The sequence below is a fragment of the Asparagus officinalis genome, chromosome 3 (genome assembly GCF_001876935.1).
Source record: "Asparagus officinalis chromosome 3, Aspof.V1, whole genome shotgun sequence".
NCBI lineage: Eukaryota > Viridiplantae > Streptophyta > Magnoliopsida > Asparagales > Asparagaceae > Asparagus > Asparagus officinalis.
In genome coordinates this window covers 37,856,462-37,863,124 of record NC_033796.1, presented here as the reverse complement: position 1 = coordinate 37,863,124, position 6,663 = coordinate 37,856,462, and the positions used below count along the sequence as shown (strand labels likewise).

At 35.3% G+C, this 6,663-nt stretch overlaps 2 protein-coding genes across 2 annotated transcripts in view; one reads left to right on the top strand and one right to left on the bottom strand.

The window, feature by feature from the left end:
* The window catches only part of LOC109833828 (E3 ubiquitin-protein ligase UPL7), a 12,309-nt gene extending 8,528 nt beyond the window's left edge, over positions 1-3,781 (top strand). Inside the window, exons 11-14 of the mRNA XM_020401654.1 lie at positions 279-386; positions 2,041-2,157; positions 3,123-3,212; positions 3,492-3,781. Of these exons, the coding sequence (XP_020257243.1) occupies positions 279-386; positions 2,041-2,157; positions 3,123-3,212; positions 3,492-3,575 (399 nt within the window). The 3' untranslated portion in view covers positions 3,576-3,781. The remainder of the gene's footprint in view (positions 1-278; positions 387-2,040; positions 2,158-3,122; positions 3,213-3,491) is intronic.
* The window catches only part of LOC109833827 (GDSL esterase/lipase At5g22810-like), a 3,571-nt gene continuing 1,833 nt past the window's right edge, over positions 4,926-6,663 (bottom strand). The window contains exons 4-5 of the mRNA XM_020401653.1: positions 5,669-5,924; positions 4,926-5,356 (exon numbers count right to left, since the gene is read on the bottom strand). Of these exons, the coding sequence (XP_020257242.1) occupies positions 5,163-5,356; positions 5,669-5,924 (450 nt within the window). The 3' untranslated portion in view covers positions 4,926-5,162. The remainder of the gene's footprint in view (positions 5,357-5,668; positions 5,925-6,663) is intronic.

Sequence of the window (6,663 nt, the reverse complement as noted above, 5' to 3'; positions counted from 1 at the left end):
GAATCCATGCCAAAATCACCTTCATAGTATTCTTTATATTGACAAATCTTTTCAATGCATGTGGTCTTGATCATGCCTTAACGTTGTACTGTCAAAAAGAAATATAGTGAAAGGGATCTATAATTCTGTTGGATTATTATACACTAACATATAACTGTGAATTGTTCTCTTCATTCTTCGTTTTTGTTGAATACAAATTAGTGGAATATATTGCCAGTTTTATTTATGAATGCTACTGCAAAATTTATATCTCCGATGATGACTATTTTGCCATACAGTTGCTCTCAGGAGGAAAACATGACTTCGATGTTGATGATTTGAGAAGCAACACAAGGTATACTGGTGGCTATACTGAAGGAAGTCGGACTGTTAAAATCTTTTGGGAGGTATATATATATCTATGATGGAAATTTCAGCATATGTTACATCACATTCATAACCTTTGGTTTCATGGATGCGTGCATGCGTGTATACTTATATTTTTTCTTTGTTTTCAATTGTTATCTTGCAACATGACATCCCACATTTGTTTATGAGTTAAATGTGCAGCGGTTTCAGATTTAATGTAAAAAGCACCATACCATTTGCATACAATTGTTTGCTTGAAGTATTTTTTATTATCTACTAGAATTTTTTCACGTGCTATGAAAACATTTTATTTTTGAATTAATAAATATATATGAAGATAATTTCATCTTTTTATAGAGAGTGCATTTAATAGATAGGCAGAGAGAATAACAGTCAAGCAATGTCTCTTTGAACCTAAAATCCTCCATTGATTTTCTTTATGTATTAGTATAAGTAAATTATGGTATAGATATATGCATAGAACTTTACTTTTTTATAACATAAAATATGAAGAAAACATTCAATTATGTGGCCTTCATTTTCTTGCGACATTGATTGATATAGAATATTCTACAAGCAAAAAACAAAAGAAGAGAGAAAACACTAATTATTGTAAAATTACATTTTTGACCTTTCAATTACAATTAAAAAGGACTTGTCCACCACTCATCCAACTTTGCACTACCCTTAGTTGGTTTTTTATATAGTTGTATAGATTATGTCATACTAATTCTAGGGTTTTGAGTTATTAGTTACTACCTATTTCCTTTGGAAATCTGTACTCTGAATCCTACTTCTTTGTACTTATCACAATCAGTAGTGTCTTTAACAGGATGTCGTCAAGCTAATCCTTTGTGTTATTCTTAGATCTTCTCAGAATCTACTTATATATCAAATTGAGATTCATATAATTTACGAAAACACTTATATCCAATTAAGCAGAAAACATTTTCGTTTTTATAACTATGCTGACATTATACCATAAATGTGAGGATTTACTTTCTGGTTCTTCAAGGTCTATCTCTGACATACTATACTCTAAATATTTTTTGTGCCAAATATCCATACAAGATCTTATGCTTTTCCATTGTCCTCTGCTAAATGGAGATGAATATAGCTTTGACAGGCTTGAAACTTTTCAAATGGTTTCCAAGGTGACCAGTTGTTTGGATTCTCATTTTTGCTTTAAATAAACAAGTTGCTAGTTGAGGTCATCCATTTTGTGACCACTTACAATCAAAATTTTAATTTTTTAATGTTTTTTTGGCAATTACAAATGAGATGATTTATCTGTGTTTTGCAAGTTGCAATTGCAATTACAGCTACAATTTTCCACTTACAAAACAACCCCTTGGTTTCCTCAAAGAATCCTAGTAACCCCTGTCCTTCTGTGCAAACAGCTAACCAGCTCCCTTGTTAAAATGAAACATTTAGGGGGCACATTACGGTTATTGGTTATTCTTTAGTTTTTATTTTATGCCCCTGTTTCTTTCCCTCTTTTATGTGTGGAAGGTCTTTTTATCCTCGCTTCTTTTTTTAGTTGCGGCAAGTTGCTAGTATAAAAGCAAGCTTTTACAATTTTTTTCTGCACTCATTTGAGCATATGTGCTTATACTATTTATGGAACTTTGAACATCAAATAGGGGTTCTATAATAAGTTTCTGAGTTCATGTTTTTCTGATTCAATTGCAGGTTATAAGAGGATTCAAACCAAATGAACGGTGTATGTTACTTAAGTTCGTAACAAGTTGTTCACGCGCTCCATTACTTGGTTTCAAGCACTTACAACCTTCTTTCACCATCCATAAGGTGTGATCCCTTTTAGTCTCTCTTTCGTTCGCATTGTGTATATCGGTACTTTTAAGTGCCGCACCATTGCCCCATTGTGATATCGTTGAAATTTTGAATTACAATGCCTCATCTGACAATTCCAATGAGAGACTTGGATTGGCTAAAATTTCGTTTCTAGAAGATCCTTACAATTTTTAGATGGAATTATGTTATGGTGTATGCTATACACATTACTTTTAACAGAGGCGTTCTTTTATATCATGAAGCCATCTCTGTTTGGACATGTCAGTTGTGTCTTCTAGTAGACGGCATCCGATATATGAGTTCGGGGAATATGCATACTTTAGCATTCTTGGTGAATATTCAATTCTGTTAAACTGCTTTATTAGTTAACTTGATACTGTGTTATCATTTCAAAATTATTATGCTAGAAAATGTGGAATGTAAGACTTAAATCAGTAGTGGAAATCATAATATACTTTTTTTTAAAAACCATGAAACAATAACCAGTAAACTAAATCAATGTTGTGCTTGTTTAAGGCCCGCATGGGTAGAACGTCAGATATATCTGGTCCGAGGACGGTAATATGACATTATTCTCCTTTGCAGATAATGTGATCCATTTTCTTTGTGAATATTAATTATTTGGTCACTATGGGGGACTCTTTCAGTCAATCCATCTGAAGTACTTTTTTTTAGCTTGTAATGAATTAGAGGACTAATTGATATTGACAATTCTCGCATTCTCTTTTCTTTTATACCCTGTGTAAAAGCATACCAAGCAGATGTTTTTGCATGTGTATGCACACACATGGGTGTGTAAAATTTCTTGACGAGATCTTTGTGAAACTAGATGCAACTGTATGCATTATATGATACATAATATTCCTTTCTACACTTTTTTTTGGATGACTATGAATTGCCGTAGTGATCTATGGTTATATCGTATTCCGTGATAATGAAATTTGACATTATGCATTTAGGTTGCATGTGATCTACCTCTTTGGGCTTCAATAGGTGGGCAGGACGTGGATCGTCTTCCATCAGCATCAACGTGTTACAACACACTAAAGGTAGGAAACAAATTATTCCTACCCCTTCTTTATCTCCAAATTATAATAAAATGATGATCATATATGATCTGTTTTTATTTTTCCTGAACTAAATTACTTTTCGTAAACAACTTACATTATTGGATTATAATTTTTCGTCCAGTTTCTTTAAACGGAATGGATTCTACTCTCCAGTAGTATTTCTTTTGATGGAAAATGATAATGCAATTTTTAAGTCTTGCCATTAGGACCAAGCGTGCTTCCCAACTTATGTTCATCTCATTGTATTTTCTTTCGTAGTTGCCAACGTACAAACGGCCAAGTACACTGAGGAACAAGCTGCTGTATGCAATCAGTTCAAATACTGGGTTTGAACTTTCCTAGAGGTACTCAAATTAATATAAAATGGCTGGAGATTATTTTGGCTCGTTTGTCTTTTCCATCGCTCGATATACTGTGTATATTATTACTTTTTACTGAAAAAATGTGGAAGCACTACCATAGGTACCAGCATGTGCATAGTTAAGAGAAGATCATTTTTTGTAATGAATGTTATTTTAATTATTTATGTAGACATTTCTATTACCATTTAGAGCTTGTGGCTGGAGAAAATGGTTGATGAATTCTTGTATATCTTCCATATTCACTGATTATCTAGGAACTTTCTGGGTTGGAAGGTCGCAGACAAAGACACGAACATGATTAAACGAGATGACAAGATAGGGGCACTGTAACACAGAGGCCTTAAAGATTATGACACTGAACAATATGAATATACTGAATATCACAATTTATTGAAATTACTGAATTATCTAAATTAAATTAAAACACAAATAGTTAAAAGCGCGCACACAATAAAGATTACCACTCTAAAATGTCACCAACCTCCGACATCCAACATGGGGACCATCAAGCGCTAACCACGATGTTGCACAATACAACATATATAATGTGAAGACTGCCAAGATAACAATAACATTATTAGGCTCAAAAGTAATACGATTTGTGATTAGACCCATGATCTACTGTGCTAGGCCCGGTCAACAATCTGTGGGAATTGTTAGATTGTCACTGGGATCAAATTTGCTGTTACTGAGATTTGGACTGACCGTAGGTTGATATTTGCTGCTAACTTCCTGGCCGCGGGAGTAAAAGCAAGTGACAACGAGAAGATACATGAGGATATGTTAGGAAAGGAAAGAAAGCAAAACTGATGCTTTCTTTAAGTTAAATAGGGGTTATTTTTTTTAACCATGTTAATTTATGTGATGGATAACTGTAGTCATTTAATAGTTAAACTTAATCGTCATATACTAGGACAGGAGGTTGTCTCCTATTTTTCTGAAGGAGATTGAATTGATCAACTGTTTGATTGAATTATATAATTAAAGAATTCAAAGTCTTTAAATATTTAGATAAATCCTGTTAGCGTTGTTTCGTCCAGTTATTCTTGCCTTTGCGCTCTTAACAGTTGCGATTAGATCCCTTTGGCTCATCTCCGATATGGTTATTATCATCTCAATAGTCATGGTCGTTTTTTTGGTAGTGAAAGAAAAGTTTAGATAATGGACGTCGTTTAGGACCTCATTTTCTGTGGGTCTTGGAGTCACCATCATCATGCAATGCATAATAAGTATCTCAAAACCTTAGACAAAACACTTTGTGCATTCTTTGCCTCTTCTGAAGAGGTCTTTACCATAACCTGTTTTAGTGAAAGCTGCAGAGAGAAGTTGCTAACAACTTCAATCACAATCTCTACTTTGTAACCAATATTAAAACAAGCCTCATAAGTTTCGAATTCTAGCTCTAGATAAATCCGTTCATCCCAAACGTCACTAAGCACCCACTACTAATGGTACACACGCCAGAATCAGCTCTCAGAACAAACCTACCATTAACAAATTCTGTAACTCATGTAATCTCTCACCACATATAGCTATATTAATAGATCCAAAAGAACATCACATTGGTTTAAGAGATGAGATCAATCCCTTGCAACAGTAGTGAATCAGCCAGGACTTTGTTCGCAGCCTCCGAAGGATGGACGCTGTCCCAAAACACATAGCCCGTGGCATTAGCACAAGTCCCTGGTGATTTCTCATTGCATAGAAGAGATGTCTCGATTGTCCCGGTCCCACAACAAGCCTTCCTTGCCTCAAAGAATCCTGTTATTTAGGACCATGACAAATTCATTAGCATACACATTGCGTAAATGTAAGGGTTAATTGCAGATAGATCCCTGTGCTAGCCCTATTGTAGATAGACCTTTTGCAGTTCTATTTGCAGATACACCCCCTGAGCGACCTTTTTGAACTCTTTTGAGAGTAGAAAATTTCAATAGGGGTTCTAGCTGCACTTGGGCAAATAGTACCGGGGATTTGTCCAACAATAGAAGTACTGAGTCTATCTGCAATCGGGTGAAAGTATCTCTACGCAATTAAACATCAGAATCTTAATTCTTTAGTCTGAGCATGTACCATTATCGCTAGTGTTTTTGATGAGGTCAAGTAGGGGGTTGTAAATGTCAAAGACAACCAACTTTAGCCCAGGATGTGCCCTCTTAAGGGCATTGCCTGCTGCATTAAGCTTCCTGTTGAAGTTGACTGCGTCTCTGTTAAGGCGAGCAACGCAGTTGTTGCTTCCTTCGCCGAAGAGTGTTATTGTTGCCGGTAGGCAACCTAGTGGTGGAAGTGATGTCACCCCCATTTTCCTTGCTCCCAAGCTGTACAAGTTCTGGAAATGCAAGATGGATTTGTTAGATTTACTTGATTCATTACCTTTGTTTTTAGGGTGAATTGCGAATGGAGCCCTGTACTATTGCGCAACTGTGGATAGACATGCTGTTGTGTTATTGCTGATAAATCAACTGTGTGAATTCATTTGACTCTTTTACCCTTAGCGAAAGAGAATGATTTTTTTTTAACAAATAGACCTCCTGAGGGTAAAAGAGTAAAAAAGATTTCGCATAGGGTTCTATCCCCAAATGGGTGACAGTACAAATGGTGTATCCGCAAAAATAAAACTACAGGAGATCTATTCACAGTTGGGTTATAGTGAATTGACCCTTGCTTGTCGTAAATTAGGATAAGCTTTTGAATAAAGGCTTATGCCAAAGAAACGCTAGCGCTTTTCCTAGAATAAGATTAGATTGTTCCAAGCTTTTAAAGGACAGAGTGGTCTTTTGTTTGTCAAGGAAATGCTTGTAAAAGTGGACCTACCTTTAAACTTGTAACCAGAGGAATTACTCCTGGTGTATTTGACTCACGTGGTATCTTCTCTTGTGTGGGTTCACCAAATTTAGCAATGTATTTATTGAATGCGTACTGTGTAAATTTAAGGCCATTTAATGGTCTTTATTGAAAGCTGCTTCCCCATCCTCATTAAATTGGGAATCTCTATAGTGTTTATTGTATAGGTAATTGGCCACTGAAAGAAACAGTCTTCTGGTCAAGGATAACCAAAAAGGGTTCCT